This window comes from Agelaius phoeniceus, chromosome 12, assembly GCF_051311805.1.
Source record: "Agelaius phoeniceus isolate bAgePho1 chromosome 12, bAgePho1.hap1, whole genome shotgun sequence".
Taxonomy (NCBI): domain Eukaryota; kingdom Metazoa; phylum Chordata; class Aves; order Passeriformes; family Icteridae; genus Agelaius; species Agelaius phoeniceus.
In genome coordinates this window covers 15,246,705-15,265,641 of record NC_135276.1, presented here as the reverse complement: position 1 = coordinate 15,265,641, position 18,937 = coordinate 15,246,705, and the positions used below count along the sequence as shown (strand labels likewise).

Here is an 18,937-nt window from a genome sequence, read left to right as displayed (position 1 = left end):
GGTGCCCCAGCTGGGCATGGTACCCCTGGGTGGGGGAAATCTGGTCCCATGGGGGATCACTGCATGGGAACGGCACTTCTGTGGGATGGAGAAGCTGAGAACCTTAATAAGGTAGGCTGGGCAGCCCTTGACTGCAGGAATTTGACCAGGAAGTGGTAACTGCCCCAGATAAATGGATTTTGGGGTGGTATTGGGGCTTTGCCCCTTCTGGAAAGAACCCCTCTTAAAGGAGCATGGCCAAAAGGAGCCAGGACTCCTGCAAAACCAAGCCTGGTCTCTGGTGGGCAGAGCAACCTGCCCTGCAGGACAGGCAACCCCCTGCTCCTTCCCTCAGAGGCCACCACCTTTTCTTTCTCATCTGGAGGACCAGCTGAAGCATCCCTCTGGGTCTGGGCTATGGTTTTACCTCTTTCTGGAGTGGCAGCTTGCCTGCCACCAAGAGCTTTCCTGGGAATCTTGAGGCCATGCCCACCTGGCTGTGCCAGAGGAGCTGTGTTCCCCATGCCCAGGCTGAAATGCTCTTTTCCAAGCCTGTGCTGTGCTTTCCAAGGCCCTCAGGAGCCAGCACTGCCAGCAGAGCACCCACATGAGGCACCCACTGCTGCACAGGTGCCCCCTGCCAGGGAGACACTGACCTCAGGAGCCTCATCCTCAGGGGAGCTCTGAACCATCTGGGCTCTTCCACATGATCCAGCCACCTGATTTCCCATGTCAATGCTTGCTCTTTTCTTTCCCAGCTCATATCTCTGGCACGAGTGGTCAGTGCCAACTTGGGCACCTCCCTATCAGCGCTGCAATGGCAGCAGGAGGAGGGGAATCCCTGGGAAGGAATGGCTGAGGGACAGGAGCGTGGGTGAGGGGCCTGATCCTGGCAGTGCATTGCTGTGCTCAGCCCAGTGCTGGCTCAGAGACACGGCCAAGCCTCCCCCGAGTGCCCTCCCTGCCCCTTGGCAGAGCTTCTCCTGCCCCAGTTACTCCACACAAGCCAGCTGGAGCCCAGCCAGTCACCACAGGCTGGCTCCATGCCCATCTCTCTCTGTGTTCCTCCCTTCTGTCCCACGCCACGTGCTGGATCCTGGGAGATGAGCAATACCAGGGATCCCACCATGGATTGCTGACAGTTCACAGTCATTGTCCCCCTTGTGGCCATTGCCAGCCCCATGAGATGTGTGTCACTGCTCCCTTGGGAACACGCAGGAGACAGGACTGCTGACAGCTGGGACAAGCTCCATCACCTGGGGCATCCCCTGGGATGTGGTCAGGTCACCAGGGCATGGGCAGCCCTGTGTTCTGAAGGTGGTAGGAGAAGGAGTGGGAAGCTCTGCAGGTGGAGTCCAGTCTGGCAGTACTGGGCACAGCTCCTGGGGAGAACTAACCCCAGGCACTGCTGGCAGTGGTCTCACTTAGGGTGCTGGGATAGCAGACCAATTCTGGGCAGAGCCAAGTGGAAACAGGTCAGCTTCCCAGTTTTCAAGCCAACACAAGACTGGGGCAGGATAAACCAGCTGGGACCTCTCTGCAACTGGGATTCACCCCTGGTGAGTGCTTTGCCTTTGCAAGTGCAGCCAGGTGCTCTCCAGGAGCCCATCCTTCCACCCTCTGAGACAAGGCTCATCCCAGGGAGCACATGCTGGAGCTAAGCCACCAGGGACTGTGCCACCCATGGTAACTTGGAGGCCAGGGACCCCTGAGAATTTTAAGGTGCTGCAGGGCACGTGTTCTTCAGGAAGCCTCAGTAAAAGGCCAGATGGGCAGGTCTCCCTGCTCAAATGCTTGCCAAGTGGTGTTGGCTTTTCCTTTGCACAAGTTCCGGGTGTTTGTGCTCATGGAGCTGATTATCTCCCCGTTTCCTCTCCTGCCTGATGTTTCCTGCCTCCCTCCCTCCCTTTTGCTGGTTTGCCCTTTGTGTCAGGCTTATTTCCTGGCTCTGGGAAGTGTCAGACCTCAGTGTCCCCCCTGCCCCCTGGGATGGCAGCACATAGCCCTCTGTCCTTTCGCTGGGTGCACTACAGTGCCCCAGGAGACACTTGAGCTCCCAGCTCCCCCTGACCAGCTAGCTGCTCCCTGCAAGCACAGGCAGGTCTGAACAGAGCAAGTGTGATTTAGGATCCATCTGCTTTTACCAGTTGATCCATCTCTATTCTGAAGCTGGGGCACAGGTGCCAGTGTTGGTTCCAGCAGTAGGGAAAGCTGGACAACTCCTTGAGGACTCTTCCTGAGGCTGCACAGGGTCATGGAAACATATCTGGGGACTTCCAGAGACCATGGGTGGGGAAGCTGTCACCCAGAGCAGCTCAGACAGGCTCCCCCAGCCTCTCTGGAGCCATGGTAACATCTGGGAGCAAACATCTCTCTGCTTCAGGGAGCCCAGCAGCTCTCCAGGCATTGACCTCAGTGGTCGGAAAGGCCCACATTCCCCAGGCTCTTCCAGCAGCTGCCTTATTCCAGACCAATAGCCACTGGCAAAGACTTGTTGCACCAGGAGCTGGAGTCGGGCAGGTCTGTGGGTTGGGGTAGGAGCACTGAGGACATCGGGACTCCTGACCTGACTGGCCAGGATCAGGGCAAGACCCATTTGAGAGACACCCTCGCACACCCGAGTGGGGCAAATGGCAGCAGGCAGAGCCTCTGTGAAAGGCAAAGGCTGCTGTAGGAGGAGAGGGTAAAAAAACGGAAACGAAACGGAAAAGGGCTGCTCCTGTGAGAGCCGTGCAGCTGCGGAGGTGGAGCACAGACAGGTCACAATCAGCCACACACGAGGAAGTGCTGGGACACCAGCCAGCGTGGCCAGGCTGCAGCAGCTCCAGGTGCTGCTGATTTTTGCTGAGAAGGTCCAGGAGCAGAGGCAACCAGAACTGCAGGGACCTCAGCCAGGACCTGGAGATCCTCTCTGCAGGAGAGAGACCTGGAGATCCTCTCTGCAGGAGTCGTCTTCCAGCCAAAACTTCCTTCTGCCAAGGTGTGGGCGCTGTCTGGGATGGAGGGGATGGGCAGCAGGATGGTTGCTGTGGGGGCCATGTGCTGGGTGGCACTGTGGTACTGGGGGGCTCTGAGGCCTGGGTGACCATTCCCACAACCCCCAGCAGTGGGAAACACTGATGCTGGGAAGGCTGGACTGTCTGGGCATGCAGGGTTTGGGGGTGCTGGGGGCCAGGGCTGCCATCAAAGCACAGGGACCCAACTTGTGTCCGTGAGAAATGAGGCTCTGGAGGGGGAATGACCCGGTCCCTGCAGCACCAGGGCTGCTGAGGAAGCTGAGTGGGACCAGCAGATAATGTGCTGAGGCTTCCTCCTGCACAGCTGCAGCTGCAGGGCTGGGGTTGCTCCATTGCTATCAGCCCCTGCAGAGCCCAGTCCATCCCTTCTCCCTCCCATATTATTGTTTGCCAGGAGGAAGCAGCTCACCCAAGTCCCACCTCAAGCTTTTAACCCACTGATGCCTGCCCTGATGCTCTCCACTCCCATCAGCCAGAGCCAGGCAGGGTCCACATCTGCCCTGGGAGGATGGTTTGGTACTGGGAGCTTGCTCCAGGCTTTACCTCCCTGGCAACCAGAAGCACCACTTGACTTATCTCCCCCAAGCCACCTTGTGTCCCACGGGTCTCCCACAACCCCTTTTGCAGAGGGCAGACACTGATATTGCCACCCTGAATGCTTTAGATGCCATAATTCCCTCCTTCCTCTCTCTTCCCCTTTTTAGCTGGTTGGATCCTGTCTTCTGCTTCCTCTGGAAGCCCCCTAGTCTGCTGGGGGGGGCACCATGGAGACAGCAGCTTTACCAGCTCCACACAGACTTAACCCAAACCCCTAATAAGGGGTTTGGAGGAAATCCATCTTGAGGAAGAAAAATGCAGCACTTCTCCAGCTTCGTTTGACAGGCTGGGATTTAATCAAACCCTGGGATGTCCAGAAGTGTTCCTTGGGGAAGTGGAAATCAGACAAAACATCTCAGCAGCCTTCTCCAGATTGTCATCTTCTCACACAACTGAGCTCTGCCAAATTTTCCCCACTTCTCAACTGGCAAGGAGGGGACATCGGTGTCCCAGTGTCCCATCAGCACAGGCTGGGCTGTGCCCTCCCTGGTGATGACCACCGAAGGACACCTTTCCTGAGCATCAGTGTCCCTGCAGGAGCAGAGGTAGGTCAGCCACTGCTGAGCTTGATGGGGTGAGCAGAGATGCTCCCTGTCCCCTGTGAATGCACCACAGATGTTGATGAGCCCATCACATGCCCCCAGTGCCCCCTAAGAATAAACCATCCTGCTCTGTGCCCTGGGGCCCTGACACTGCCACACCCATGGATCTTTAAAAAGAAACCCGTTTGGGAGCACAGGAGGGTGCACCCATGGGTCACAGAGAGGTGCTCACCCTTCCTCCCACAGCTGGGCTCTGCCCATGCCTGTGCCCCCAGGGATGCCCACAAAAGGGATGATCCCTTGGCCATAGCACCCAGTCCTGCTCTGCAGGGTCCTGCCAGGGGTTTGGAGCAGGTCAGCCTCTCCCTGCCCATCCCAGGGGACCAGCTGGGCCTGAATTTCCAGCTTTTGCAGAACAAGTTCCCGGGTGGCTGCACTTGGAGCTGGCACAGTGCCGAGATGCCAGCGTGCCTGACCAGTGCTGTGAGCGTGTGGGGGGGCTGTGGGAATGGTGATGGGGTTCAGCCAGGCATGCCATGGGCTGGGGCAGGCTTCCTGCTGCTGTCTGCAGGACAGGAGTTGCTAGAGGGGTCATCTCCTCAGGCCCAGAATGTCAGCACACAAATGTATCTGTTTCAACTCTCGACCCAGACCTGCTGCCCTGGAGCATCTTCCCCCTTTGTTCTCTCAGGGGAGTGGAGTTAAGACCCTGTGATGGCAAGAACAAGGATCCAAGCTCATTCTAATGAGTTCTCTCCCCCATGTCCCTCTCCTTGGAGCCAGGGAAGTGACGCTGGGGAGGAACTTGGCTCCTCTTGTTTGTTATTACAGGATAAAATTACCCTTTAAAGCAGAGCCAGTGCTGTCAGGGCTGCATACCATCCGGGAACATCGCTCCTTCCAGCGGCTCCACACACTTCTGGGTATTGTGCTTGCACAGAGCCAGCCCAGCCCTGGTCACAGCAAGGGGGATGCAGGTGGGGGGATCCAAAAAGAAGTTTCCAGGCTCTTTTCCCACCCTGGGAAGTTTGGGAGCATAGGGAAAAGGCCTCTATGTGAAGAGGAGAGCTTTTGTGACTCTGGGATGTGTGGAAAAGAGGAGCAGAAAGCAAGGGCTGGGAGCAATGAAAGGGAAGGGGGAGGTGGATGTCATTGGGGGTGTTTTGGGGTTTCTCTTATCTCCTGGGATGCTCACTCTGGCTCAGCTGGGGAGCCTGTGGATAGAGCAGCCTGCTGGTTGCCACTGTGTGCAGGCTGGGCAGTGGCGTGCAGCTGGCACCCATCTCACCACCCCACAAGTCCAGGGGCAGCTCAGCATCTCCAGGCAATGTGAGATGGTAAGAGGGCTGGCTTCTCCTTCGAGCTCCAGCCTCTGTCCCTGGGGGTCCCAAATCCAGGGGACCCCTCTCTCCTGTGAGCTGGATCCCCAGGAGACACCCCAGCACCCCAAGGCTTTGGAGGACATGGGGTTTCCTTAGCAGCAGCCTGGCCATCCCACCCGCAGCTCTGGAGGTGTCTGGGGGCTCGCTCAGGGTTTGACTGCCCCATGCTGAGCCATGACGTGCCTGTGGGGTGGAGGGGAAGGAAGCTGACCCGGTGGAGCCGAGCCAGGGAGAGCTTCCTGCAGGGAGCTGCAGCCTCCAGTGCCTCCCGTGCTGCTGCAGATGGCTCCGAGCGCGATGGAGAGCAGGCAGAGGGCTGTGCGAGCCCAGTGCCATGGAAAGCAGGCAGAGGGCTGTGCGAGCCCGAGAGGGATGGAGAGCAGGCAGAGGGCTGTGCAAGCCCGAGAGGGATGGAGAGCAGGCAGAGGGCTGTGCGAGCCCAGCGCGATGGAAAGCACGCAGAGGGCTGTGCGAGCCCGAGCGCGATGGAGAGCAGGCAGAGGGCTGTGCGAGCCCGAGCGGGATGGAGAGCAGGCAGAGGGCTGTGCGAGCCCGAGAGGGATGGAGAGCAGGCAGAGGGCTGTGCGAGCCCGAGAGGGATGGAGAGCAGGCAGAGGGCTGTGCGAGCCCAGCACAATGGAGAGCAGGCAGAGGGCTGTGCGAGCCCGAGCGGGATGGAAAGCACGCAGAGGGCTGTGCGAGCCCAGCGCTATGGAAAGCACGCAGAGGGCTGTGCGATCCCGAGCAGGATGGAAAGCAGGCAGAGGGCTGTGCGAGCCCAGCGCGATGGAAAGCACGCAGAGGGCTGTGCGAGCCCAGCGCTATGGAAAGCACGCAGAGGGCTGTGCGAGCCCTTTGCAGCCGCTCCCCAGCCTGGCATCCGCCGGCTCGGAGCCGTTCAGGAGGCGAACGCCAGCTGGGGCCCTGACACCGCCACCTCAGCGGGGTGTCGAGGGAAGCCTGACTCATCCCCAGCAGGAGAATCTGAGACTTGCAGATGTAAACAGAGCTGGCCCTCGCATGCCAGGACATGTGACAGATACAGGAGAGACCTGCTGGAGCCACAGCCTGGGGCTGGTGGCATTCACACATGTGCTAGAGGCATGAACAAGAGCTGGAACGGGCCCTGCTCAGGAGCATCACTTGGGTGGGGAGGATGTGGCAGGATCCCTGCTATCAGCCTGTCCCCTCTCTGCTGCCCCTACCCCATGGCAGCTTTTAGCAGCTCGTTTTAGTCCTGGTCTTTCTGTTTGACTGCCACTGCTTTCTTCCAGGGACACCCCTCCCAGTACAAATCCATTTGGGCCAGCAGGTCAGGAGAGGTGGAATAACTGCAGGATGACCAGGGCAATGGTGGCCTCACCACCTCTGGAAGTATTAAAAAAACCATATATATGGGACATCTGGGGGATGTGGTTTAATGGTGGGCTTGACAGTGTGGAGTTAATGGACTTGATAATCTTAAAGGTTTTTTCCAACCTTAATTTTTCATGAGAGCAAAACTCCTGAGATGCCAGCCCACAATACCAGCTTCAGAAGCAGAGTGCAGCCTGTGGTGTCAGGAGGTCTCCATACATGTTATACTGGGATGGAGAGAGCATGGAAATGCCAGTCTGGGAGCATGGAGGGTCCCCAAGTGCCTGTTCCATCTCAGGAGCAGGGATCACTCAGAAACCTCACAGTTATTCAACACACTCTCCAGCACGTGATTTCCCTTGGGTTTAGATGTGCCATGCTGTGGGCTCCAGGCTGGGAGAGCTGCAGGCCTGTGGGGAGAGGAGATATCACAGCCACTTCCTATCCTTGCTTACCCTGCACAGCCGGTTTCATTTCCTTAATCCCCATCCCAGCATTTTCTTTGTTGTTTTCTTTGGAGGGGAGGGAGCTTTGCTGGAGGCTGCTGCTCACTGCAGTGAAGGAAGCACTTTCACACTCTGGGAGACCAGCGTGGACCAGTCTGTTCCCAGGTGGGCTCACTCTGCTCTTGGGTGCAGCAGGCGCTGCTCACAGGGGGACAGGGACCCCACCTCAGCAGTGGAGCAGATCAGGGTGTGTGTGACATCCCCTGCCCTGCTTGGGAGGACTATATTTACATGCATTTGCATACAGCTCTGCCAGATTTGCAGACTCAGCCCTGCTAAAACACCTCGTGCTCCAAATGGCCTTTTGCTCTTACATCCTTACAGCACCAGCTTTGGGGCAATGTGTTCCTACCTCAGGCAACTGGATTGGCCAAGCTTTGCTTCACCCGGTGCAATGTTGAGTCCTCAAGGCTGCAGACACCTCAGCTGTGCCATTGTCCAGCTGTGCCAGTTGCCCTGCCACTGGCTACGTCTGCTGGGCTGGGCTGGTTTTGGGCTTGCCCACAAGCTCAGCCTTCCTGCTCAGTGCTGGACAACAACAAGGGACTGTAGGAATCTTGTGAATCATGGATACTTTTGGAGTGATCCTGTGGGTGTGTGTGTGAGCTGGTTCCTGCTGTGCTGAGATGGGCATGGCTGCCTGCTTGCAGGAGGAGGAGTGGTCCCAGGGGATGTTCAGCACCCCAGGCTGAGCTGGGACAGCAGTTGAGGATGCTGCCAGCAACTTTCCAGGGGTGCAGAAGGGACAGGGGAGAGCTGGTTGGTGGCCAGAGAGTCTGGACCAGTGCTCTTCTGCAGCTCCTTACCCTCCTGGCCCATGCTGGGGCTGAACCTGATGAAGTCACAGTCTGGATGTCCTGGCTTTGCTGCAAAGCCCTGACCTGGATTCCAGATTGCTGGCCAGAATCTGGGAGAGCTGACCAGCACCCAATGCTGGCCAACACCGAGTGGGTTTGTGGCCACTCTGGGGGTATCCTATCTTTCCTTTTCCTGGCCCTATGAGCAGGCAAAGTGCTGGGACACACAAGTCTGCCCCATGGAAAGGGACAGGCTGGGTCAGGGCCGTGCCCCAGCCTGCTGCCACTGTGAGCTGGCCCCGAGTGTGTCGGGGAAGGTTTTCCAGCAGAGCTCAGAGGACCTGCTGGCACAGCCTTTCTGTGCTGCTGGCCAGTTCCCGAGCACGGCCAGGGCTCTGGTGAGTCAGCTGGAGCAGCAGCTCACATTGCTCATGCTGCATCAGCGCCGCCCTGGCTCCCTTAGCTTTTACCAGGTTGTGTTTTCCAAAAATGTGCAGCTGGAGGGATGGGGAGCTCGGTGCTGGGATGCTGGATGCTCATCTCCAAGGTGGTGGCAGGGATGGTGGCAGGGATGGTGGCAGGCTCTGTGGAGGCACCTCAGCTGCTCACAGGGGTGGTGGCTGGGCTCTGAGTGTGCTCAGCATTCGTGGCTGTCCCGGTGCAAGGCTTGGAGCCCCAGCCTATGTGTGCCTTGCTCCAGCAGGAATGCTGAGCATGCAGCAGCTCCAGCCTGGAGCCAAGGGCTGGCCTCCAGCCCTCCGGAGAGAGGGGAGAGGAAGACGTGGCTCCAGGCCCAGCCTGCAGTGAGAAGAGCAATTTGGGCAGAGACCCGCGGTGCATGGCTCCACTGACAGCTCAGGCCTTTCTCTGCACCACAGGGCGGCTGCAGGCAGCTGGCACGGCTGCTGCTGAAGCTGCCAGGAGCAGGGGAATGTGCTTGGAGTGGTCTCGGGTCACCAGGCTCTGGAAAGGTTGGATCCTGTGCTGGGAGGAGCTCATTAATGCCAGCAGGTTCTCAGACAAAGTGCCCTTGGGCTCAGGGACTCTGTCCTGCACCAATGCCCAGCTTCCCAAGCAGACTGCTGGGAAGGCTCCCTCAGTGGCAGGAGCCCAGGAGTATCCATGTCCATGCTGGGAAGGCTAGCCCAGGAGTATCTGTATCCATAATGAAAGGATTAAACCAGGACTACCCATGCATAGCCATGCTGGCAAGATTAGCCCAGGAGTATCCATATCCATAAAGAAAGGGTTAAACCAAGATTATCTGCATCCATGCTGGGAAGGTTAACCCAGGAGTATCCAAATCCATGCTGGGAGGTTTAACTCCTTCCTGCCAGCAGGCACCATACCTCCATAAATCCAGGAGGGAGTTTTGGAGGGCAGGCAGGCCAGGGGTGCTGCCGGAACTCGGGCAGGAGCCTGTCCTTGTTTTTGTTTGCCAAGCTGGTCCGTGCTGAGCAAGCTCCCAGAGCAGCCAGTGCAGTGTGCCAGCTCTGACCTTGGCACAGGGAGTGCTTGGCTCCCCAGCCCAGCCTGGCAGGGCAGGCGGGCGTGTGGCTGAGGGGAGGGTGCAGTCCCCTCTCCTGCTGTCTGCAGGGATACAGCTGCTCCCCAGCAGCAACCAGGAATGGGGCTTAACTTGGGATGGTGGTGCATAGGTAAGTGGAATGTGGTGGTGTGGGTCAGTCTACCTCCAGGCACCCCAAGTTTTTACTGAGAAGGTGGTCAAACCCTGGAACAGACATCTTGGAGAGGTGGTTGGTGTCCCAAGCATGTCAGTGCCTCAGAGGCATTTGGACAATGCCCTTAACAACATGATTTAACTGACCTAAATTGCTCGGGCACTTGGTCCCAATAATCCTTGGATGTCACTTTCAACTGAAAATTTTCAGTGGTGACACCATGTACAGGGTGTGGGTGGGATCCAGCCCCCCACTTGATCCAGGTGGGATGCTGGATCAGGTGATGACAGAGTGGCACAGTGGCGCTGACCACACCAAGCACAAGGTGGGTCACCCTGGTGGTACAGGGACAGTGTGGCACTGGGACCTGCGTTCAGAATGGATTGAGAACAGCCCTGAGGAGAAGGGCTTGGGGTGTTGGTTGTGCAAGAAGCTCAACGTGACCTGGCCATGTGTGCTGGCAGCCCAGAAAGCCAAACGTACTCTGGGATCCATCCTCAGCAGAGTGGGCAACTGGCTGAGAGAGGAGATTCTGCCCTTCTGCTCTGCTCTGGTGAGATCCTATCTGCAGCACTGCATCTAGTCTTGGGCCCCAAAATAAGAAGGATGTGAATCTATTTGAGCAAGTCCAGAGAAGGCCATGAAGATGCTCAAAGGTCTGGAGCATCTCTGCTGTGGAGACAGGCTCAGGGAGTAGGGGCTGTTCAGCCTGGAGATGAGAAGGCTCCAGGGAGACCTTGGAGTCCCTTCCAGTACCTAAAAGGGCAGCAAAAGACTTGAAGAGGGACTGTAGACAAGAACACAGAGTGCCAGGACAAGGGGGGGATGGCTTTGAAGTAACAGAGGGCTGGATTAGATTGGATATTAGAAAGAAATTCTTCCCTGTGAAGGTGGGGAGGCCCTGGCACAGGTTGTGCAGAGAAGCTGTGGCTGTCCTGTTCCTGGAAGTGTTCAAGGCCAGGTTACATGAGATTTGGAGTAACCTGACCTAGTGAAAGGAGTCCCTGCTCATGGCAGGGGGTTGGAACCAGGTGGTCTTTAAGGTCCCTTCCAACCCAAACCATTCTGGGATTCATCAACCATGTGGCTTGGTGGATCCACCCTGGCAGCCTCTCCCTGCTGGCCTTTTGGCTTGGCTTTTCCCTGGTGGCCTCAGGACCTGCTGCCCCTTCTCCCATCTTTGCATCACTTCCCCTTCTGTGTAACCAGGCCAGCCTGGAGAACTGGGCTGGGAGCTGGGACGCCCTGGTTCTCACCGAGCAACCTTGGCAGCAAATGCTCTGCTCCTTGGTGTGGCCCCAGGAGGGTGAGAGTGGTGCAATGATTTCCTTGTCACTGATATTGCCCTGCTCCACTGGGCTCCAAGACCTGACGATGGTCTAATTAGTGTTTCTGCCTCACAGGGCTGGTGGGAGCACTGCTCAGCCTTGTCCTTGCATGGAGGGTGTCTCACCAGGGCTGCAAAGGCTTCAGTTCCACTTAAAACTGGGTCGACTCAGTAGGATCTAGGACAGGTAGGAGAAAGATGGTCTTGGGAGAAAGGAGAGGAGCAGGGTGCAGCCCCCCCAACAGGCATTGGCTTCTTCACCCCTGCAGCCTCAGGGATGCTCAGAGGTGCCAGGGTTTAGGAAGTGGCCTGGCAGGTGTGGAAGCAGCACGGCGTGACTGTGGCATCCCTAGGGTGACAGCCTGCATTGAGACTGCTGCTGCCTGTCCCTTAGCTCAGGAAGCTGGGAGTGCTCTTCTGCTGCTTCCCTAGGATGCTGGAAGCTGGTGGGATGGGGAATGTGGATCAGTGCCAATGCTCTGCTCCCCCAGAGTGCACTTTCTGATTGGCAGAGGTCTGAGCATGGCTCAGTTGGATGCAGGAGCTGAGGGGGGAAGGCAGGGTAGGGTGCTGGGTGTCACAGAGCTGGGAGCAAGGATGTTTGGGTGTTCCCTCTGCCACGGACTGACTGACTGCACAGCCTTGGTCATGTCACTTCACTGCTGGAATGTGAAACATGCCCGGGGTCCCTCAGAGAGCACTGAAGCCTGGGAGGCTGTGCTGGCCCTTGTGGGGGGACACGGGGGCGGTGAAGGAGGAGGTATTGCTCCAGCCATTGCTTCCCTGGCAAGGGGAGGCTGTGGGCGCTGTGTGCGGCAGGAAGGCCAACAGCGCGGGGCCGAGCAAGCCGGGCTGCCCCCACTCCCCTCGCCCCGGGGCGGTGGGATCCTGCTCCGGCTCGCGGTGGGGCTTGTGGACCCCCGGGAACGCTGATGGGCCGGCGGGTGTGGAACCCCCGCGGGCCGTGGCGGCGGTGGCGGCGGTGGCGGTGGCGGTGGTGGCGATGGCGGTGTCGGCAGCGGTGTCGGTCGCCTCGGGGAGGGAGGTGCTCCCGTCCATGCAGCTGCCATTGGCGCTGGCTGGGCCGTGGTTTCCTGCCGAAATCACATGGCTCCCGCGTTTCCATGGAGAGAGCCGGGGTGGGCGCTGCCAAGAGCCTGCACGAACTCCCCGCTTGCTCCCGTCCATGGGAGTGGAACAAAGGGGATGCACCGAGCCAGGCCCGCTTTCGCCCCGCGCCTCGCCCCCCGCCTCTCCTGGGACATGTGAGTGCCACCCGCACCTCCGCACCCCGCGGGCACGGGAGGGTCGGGGGGAGCGGGGTTGGTGGCCTCAGCAGGGCTACACCCTTGGGGGGCCACGTCGCCGCAAGCCACCGCCCGCCCGCCCGTGTCCCCTCTGCCGCCAGCCCCGCTGGGCGCCCCACGCCGCGCTCGGGTGCCCGGGCTCGGCGGGAGGGCAGGGACGGGGACGGGGACACGGACACGGACACGGACACGGGCTCCGCTCCTCCGCCCCACTGCGGACCGGAGCGATCCTCCGCGCTCCGGCCGGGACCGTGGCCGGAGCCGCCCGGAGAAGGAGCCGCCTGACAGTGGGGTGTCAGGGCGAGCAGCCCCAATATCACCCGGTGCCCCCCAGACCCTGTCTGGGACAGAGCAGCTTCTCCAGCCACTCTTTCGCTCCCGGGTTGGGAATGACGCTGGTGGCACGAACAGTGCCCTGCCCCGAATCCCTCGGGACTCCAGGCAGGGGTACGGGCAGGGGTACGGCGGGCGAAGGAGAAGCTGCCCGTGCCCATATAGGGCCGTGCCCGAGCTCCAGAGCCCTGGATCCCGCGGGAGAGGCTGCAGCCATCGCCCCCCACGGCAGCCCCGCGCCGGGCGGGACCCGCCGGGCTCCCCGGGGACCTGGGTGCACCGTGTCAGCTGGGTGCTGCCTCCTCCTCCCCTCCGGGGCCACGGGGGAGGAATGCTCGGGGGAATTAATGAGACAGATCTCGCTTTGTTGCTGGCCCGATCCTCCTGTCTCCCAGCCCTTCCCAGCCTGCCAAGAAGTGCTCGGGAAGGCCTCGCACCATTAACCCTTCCCCTGCCGCACCTCCGGCCATCCCGTGGCATGCAAACAGCCTCAGCGGGTTTTGCCCTTGCCGCATTCCCAGAGGAGACTCCCGAGGGCACCGGGAAGTCCTGGGCATTCTATAAACCCCATATCTCCCGTCTCCTGGCTGGTGGCCTCACTGCGTCCCCCGGGCAGGGCTGGGACGGGAGGCTGTGACGCCGCCGCGCAAAATCCGGCAGTGCAGGGCTTGTCACTGGCTTGTCACCAGTGGCGTTGCCTCCTCTCAGCTCGTGAGGTCCCCGGTGCCTTGCCACAGTCCCCTGGGTGGAGAGGAGCTGTGGTGGCGTGTTGGTATCCCTGGCATGGTAGTGGCTGAGTCCCCATGGAGGACATGTCATGATGGGGTTGAGCATGGAAATGGGGGCAGCAGTGGCAGGGACGGGGGATGTCGAGGGGAGCAGCTGAGAGGTGTTGGGGTGCAACGAGGGAATAACTGTTGATCTGCAGTGGTGAGGACAGGGATATCTCTTCCCAAGCCTTGCTGAGGCTCCTGGTCAGAGCTGCTGCTTTGCCCAGGACTCTGCTGGCTGGGTTGCAGCAGGATGCCTGCGATGGGCATTGGACGGGAGGAGCTGGATGGGTGTAGGGTGTCCCCAGGAATGCCATCAGGCTGGGATCCAGAGCGTGCCCGTGGCTGAGGCTCCTGCCATGACACTGACCTAAAGGACAGGACCCTGGGAAACCCATGGCGGGCAGGGAGCAGCTGGCATTTGAGATCCCCTGGGCACAGTGAAGGCAGCCCAAGCCCTGGCTTTGCGTGGGCTGAGGCCAGTGCTGGGCTGGGACGAGCTCCCCGCCGCGTGCTTTGGGGTTATTTATAGGGCTGCCATTTATATCGCTTCTATTTCTGCTGCCGTGTGGGGACTGTGCGAGGAAGCGAGGGGGGAGGGCTCGAGTCTGCCACCGCCCCGTGCCCAGCCCCTCCAGGAAAGGATGCTGCCACAGCATTAGGGCCAGCCTGGCTGGGGGTAGAGCCTGGCTTGGCATGAGGGCTGGTCCTTCTCCAGCCCTCAGGGCATCCGCTTGTGGAGAAAACTCTGCGTTGGGCTCCCAGGATTTTTTGGAGTTGGCTTTGCCAGTTTTAGCAGAAAGTAAAGTCCGAGAAGTCAGCTGTAGCACTGTGGTGGGGGTGACCACCTGCAGCTCTAGGACCAGCTGTCCCAGCCCAGGACAGGTCACTTGGTCACTTACTGTACTTCTTCAAGCTGTGACTGTGTGTCTTCTTGCCAAAATTGTCATCTCCTGCCTTCTCCCAAGGACTCCCCCATGGCCAAGAGCTATTTTGGCCCCTCACCAGGCTGATTCCATCTCCACAAACCTTTTGGGCCAGCCATGACTTTTAACACTGACTGAGGCTGGTCTATGCCCTTTCCTGTCAGGTTTCCAGCTGTGGTGACATTCCCAGCCACTCAAGGATGTCTGTGGAGTACTAGTCCAAAACAGCCTGAAATAGCTTCTTCATCACCTTGGCCTTTGGTGCTGGTGCCACTAAGGCAGCGTTGAATTGGGGCTGGTGGCTTCTCCAGGGGCTTGGTGGGCTGGAGAATTTCCCTAGAACTCTATTGGCAGGATGTGGGATCTATGGGAAGCTGGTCTTCTATCCCATACAGGGCAGGGAAGTGGGAATAACCTGCTGGATTTTTCTGCCTGTGGACAAACTGGCCGTGGCTGTATGTGTGTGTCCAAGCAAGGCTGCCCAGGGAGTGTTTGCGTGTTCAGCTGTTGTGGTTGGGGTGGGGATGCCCAGGGCAGATCCCTAGGCCTGGTACAAGGAAGGCATAAAGGGACACTGCCAAAAAGGGAGCACCTGGGGCATTACCCCCACAACATCCCTGCTGCAGAGGAGGGATTGAGGCAGCCAACCTGGCAGATTGAGCTGAGCCAGAGTGGTGAATATGCAGGGAAACCTCCTGAGTTGAAGAGTCACATGGAGATGTCCCCTTCCTTGCACCCACTCCCTATTCCCAGCCCAGCCCGGAACAGGGACTCATTTAACTCAATTACCACCCTGGCACTGCTGGCGTGGCTTGTGCCCTTCCTCTGCCCTTCCTTGGCAAGATGTCCTGAGCTGTCAGGCCCTGCCAAGTGCCTTGCAGGGTGCTGTGAGGTGCTCAGAGGGCATGGCTGATGGCATGTGCCCTTCTCCAGTACCCTCTGCCACTTTTGGAATGCCTGCCCCTGTCTCCTACCTGCTCCTGGTGGTCTCCCCAGGGGTGATGCCCGGGATGGTGCCATGCCAGGCACCTCACCCATGTGTCAGCTGCCACACAGATCCCCCTGGGACTGCAGACTACGGAGAGGCAGAGTCCCCACAAGCAGCACAGCCTGCCTGTCACCCCTCTGCGAGGGAAGCCTGGAAGTCCCTCACTCTGTGTGACACCGGGGAAAGCCCCTCCCGCAGCTGGGGCAGCTTCAGCGTGGCTTTCTCATTAACCTTTAATGAGAACAAACAAGCTGGCATGGCCGGCGCTGCGGGCGCGCTGCCTGGCCGTGTGCCGGCCGCGGGCTCCGCACGCTGCCAGCCGGGGCAGGCTCTGCACTAGGATGGCCGGGGCTGGGGCGGTGCCGGCAGTGATGCCATTCCCTGGGGAATCAGCAAGGGGTGAAAAGCCGCTGGTGGCCACTGCCCACGGCAGCCGCCAGGATGGGACTCTGCCCTTTGGTGGGGAGAGCCGGCGGGATGCATCGTGTCCGGGAGAGGTAGGAGACGTGGTCTTTGTGCAGGTTCTGGAAGGCTGGGGTGGAGATGGGCTTTGCAGTGTGATGGGCTGCTGGCTCCCCATGGCACTGGCACTGGCATGGAGGCTGCAGGCTGGTGGGCACCTGGGATGGTTTTTCTTTGGATGCTTCTGAGAGCCAGCCCAGCCTCACCAGCTCCAGCTGTTCTCCCAATGTGGCTGATGCTGTGCACCCACCTGGGCACTGGGACCTTAGGCTTGGGTCACAGCACTCTCTGGTGACACTGCTGCAACTTCAGCTCTGCAGGCCTGACTGTGGCTTTCTCCAGAGCCACATGTGGGTGCCCACAGTGGGGCAGCCCTGCCACCATACGTGGGTGGGAGCCCCTGATGCTTCTTGTCCCCTATGGGACCTGCAGGGACGGGACCTGCTCTGGGCTGGGGAAGCAATCCCACAACAGGCTCACTCTCTGGGAGAGGGGTTAACTTTGTGGGAGGACCTCATATCTGCAAGGACCCCCAAGACTCTGTCTCAGTGCTTTTCCTCCTGAACCTGTCCTGACCTTGCTCTAAAATCAGCAGCAAACAGGAAAGGAGCCTGGGAGGGAGGTGTTTCTTCCTGCTCCAGTGACGTGGAGAGGGGCAGCTGATCCCAGCCTGGACAGAGCTGGCTGCTCCAGCCTTTGTCCGACCTGGAGAGGGGCTGCAGTCTTGGGTATTCCCAGGACCAGTGCTGAAGCATGGTGACATCTGTGCCACAGAGTCTCCTGGTTGTAGAGGCACTAAACAGGGAGCTGTGGGCCTAAGAGGTGCTGCTGGCTGCTGGCATTGGCATGGAGAGCAGGTGGGTCTGCCACACTGTGCTGTGGGAGCTGGACCCCCATGGAAAGCAGGACAGACATTCCCACATGGGGATTGCACCCCAGCGTCTTTGGAGAGCCCTGTGAGGGCTTCACCTGGCTGAAGTGAGCTCCTCCACGGCTTTGGATACTCAGGATACAAAGTAGGGACTTTTGAGCAAGGAAACCCTTTTCCCAGTGGCTCCTGGGTCTTGGAGGATGCCCACAGGCATACCACGGGATTGCATGCTGTGGGAAGCCTACAGCAAAGCCACGGTGGTTTTATATATACATAAATATAACTATATATATTTATTATATTTATATATACTTATATTTAAACCCAAGCAATGCAGAAGCAAGCGGCAGTGGTGTGAGCATCAGCTGCCCACGGCTTTGTGCCTGCCCGCAGTGGAGCCGGCAGGGACGGGGGCGAGGGGCTGTGCATCCCCCGCCCAGCCTCGGGTCTGTGCGGCTCAGGGCCGGCGTTCGGCAGGGCGGTGTGTGCCCCTGGCGTGTGCCGGCTCTGGGTGCCGGCGGGAGCGGGGGTCTCGAAGGGAAGCGATCAGAGAGGGGCTGGAGTGGGGGGGGGGGGGGGGGTGGTTTGCAGTGTGTTCCCCTCCCTTCCACCCGTGCCTCAGTTTCCCTAGGGGGACGGTGGGGAGGGAAGCATAGGGACCGAAGTGTGCTGTGCTCCTGGTGTAGCCGGTGCTGGTGGGGCCCCTTCCCTCCAGGGGGGTCAGGCATCCTCCCCGTGTCCTCCCATCCTCCGTCCCCTTGAGTCACGCCGGGGCTGCGGCGCTGGGCAGTGATGTCAGCCCGCGGGCAGGGGAAGCGGGGGAGGAGACTGCTGCCCGGGGGGGCCCTCCGGCCACGGCCCCCGCACTCGGGCGGACAGACGGCATGAGAGAACAACAGCCACCCGGGACGCTGAGCCCAGCCCGAGGGGGATGTGCTGCCGCAGCACGCCATGAATGGCAAACCGAAAGGTACCGAGCACCGGCAGCGCCAGGGCTCCCCAGCGAACGGCGATAATTTGGGGACCCCCAGCAGTTCGAGGCTCCCGGGGTGATGTGGCTGGGCTCAGGCGGGGTTTTTTGGGGTGAGGAGTTTTCTTGAGGGGAAAGCTCTCCCTGACAGGGACGCCAAGGACATACGCACCGCCACCTGCAAGGGATGTGGTTGTCACGGCATGTTGTGCTGACGGGGTGGCAGGATAGGATCTCCGTGCAGGATAGAACCCCCTGGGTGCCTGATCTGCTCTTGCCTACACTGAAATCCATTGTGTCTCAAGGCAGGAGAGGGGCCACAGCTGCCAGCTGCTCTGGGGTGATGCACCCCTGATGCCAGAGCAGCACCCGATGCCATGGCAGCACAGTTCCTCAGCAAACTGTTTTTTCCCCGCTCATGCCCCCATGTCTATTGACGACAAACAGAGCCCATCTTCATGTCAAGCGTCCCTGGCATGGTGGCCCCAGGGGACCTGGGCAGAACAGAGGGCCTTGGGGTTGCTTTAGTGCACTTGGACCAAGTTGTCTGGGCAGGATTTGTGGGGGCAGCTATCGGTACCCGGCAGAGCACTCTGGAGATAAGGATGTCAGGGGGAAGGTGGCATGTGGGACCTCCACAAGGTTATGCCAGTCCCAGGAGGATCCCTCCAGAGGTTCCCAGCACTTCTGAGAGGGATCACAGCCCACTCAGGAGCAGAGTCTGGTGCCCATGGCCAGGATGCAGCCCCGTCTCACAGGGTACCGAGATAAGTAGTGTCCGTGGGGACCCTGACTGGGTGCTTGGTTTGTGCCTTCGATGGTGGGGGACTCACTTCACCAGGACCACTGTAGTCCTGGGCTGGTTCCCAGGAGCCATCCTAGAGAACACACAGGGCTTGAGCTTTGCCAGCCCCTGGGAAACCCCCTGCCTCAGAAGGTGGCTGCTTCCCTGCGTTACAGTTTGGGTTTGCATCTCCTCCTGGCTGGAGACAGGGAGCCTGTGGGATGAGTGGCAGGGTCGGGGGCTGTGAGCCCCCCCGAGGAACTGGCTGTGAGTGTCCGCCTGTGCCGTGCCCTGCCCTTCCTCAGGGATACTCCACGGGGTAAATAAGCACTTCCTCCAAT

General features: G+C 59.6%; 1 protein-coding gene across 4 annotated transcripts in view; it reads left to right on the top strand.

Moving 5' to 3' along the window:
- Positions 1 to 3,705: 3,705 nt before the first annotated feature.
- RIPOR1 (RHO family interacting cell polarization regulator 1) overlaps positions 3,706 to 18,937 on the top strand; it is a 31,048-nt gene continuing 15,816 nt past the window's right edge. For 2 of the 4 annotated variants that reach the window (XM_054640840.2, XM_054640841.2), the window contains exon 1: positions 12,189 to 12,450. In XM_054640840.2, the coding sequence (XP_054496815.2) occupies positions 12,189 to 12,450 (262 nt within the window). Of the gene's footprint in view, positions 4,139 to 12,188; positions 12,451 to 17,660; positions 17,813 to 18,937 lie in introns of those variants that run through there. The other 2 variants (XM_054640842.2, XM_077185146.1) reach the window with 2 other exon arrangements.